This window comes from Eimeria mitis, genomic scaffold (assembly GCF_000499745.2).
Source record: "Eimeria mitis Houghton genomic scaffold, Emh_scaff282, whole genome shotgun sequence".
NCBI lineage: Eukaryota > Apicomplexa > Conoidasida > Eucoccidiorida > Eimeriidae > Eimeria > Eimeria mitis.
Genome location: NW_013571159.1, coordinates 3,901 through 4,163, shown reverse-complemented (window position 1 = coordinate 4,163; position 263 = coordinate 3,901). Strand labels below are relative to the sequence as shown.

Below are 263 nucleotides of genomic sequence, written 5' to 3'. Positions count from 1 at the left end.
AGCAACAGCAGCAGCAGCAGCGGCAGCAGTGGTAGCGGCAGCAACGCTGTTGATCCACCTGAAGGCAAGAGCCAAGAGGGGGCTGAATCCCCAGCAGCAGCAGCAGCAACAACAACAACAACAACAGCAGCACCAGCAGCAGCAGCACCAGCAGCAGCAACAGAAGCAGCAACAGACTCATCTTCTGCTTCTGCTGCCTCTTCTTCTTCTCCCTCCCCTCATCCATCTCCTGCTGCTCCCGCTGCTCCTGCTGCTGCTGCTGT

General features: G+C 58.6%; 1 protein-coding gene across 1 annotated transcript in view; it reads left to right on the top strand.

Annotated features, from left to right (window-relative positions):
* The window catches only part of EMH_0006730 (uncharacterized protein), a gene marked incomplete at both ends in the record, with an annotated part of 2,978 nt that overhangs the window by 1,180 nt on the left and 1,535 nt on the right, over positions 1-263 (top strand). Inside the window, one exon of the mRNA XM_013497642.1 lies at positions 3-263. Coding sequence (XP_013353096.1) covers positions 3-263 — 261 coding nt within the window. The remainder of the gene's footprint in view (positions 1-2) is intronic.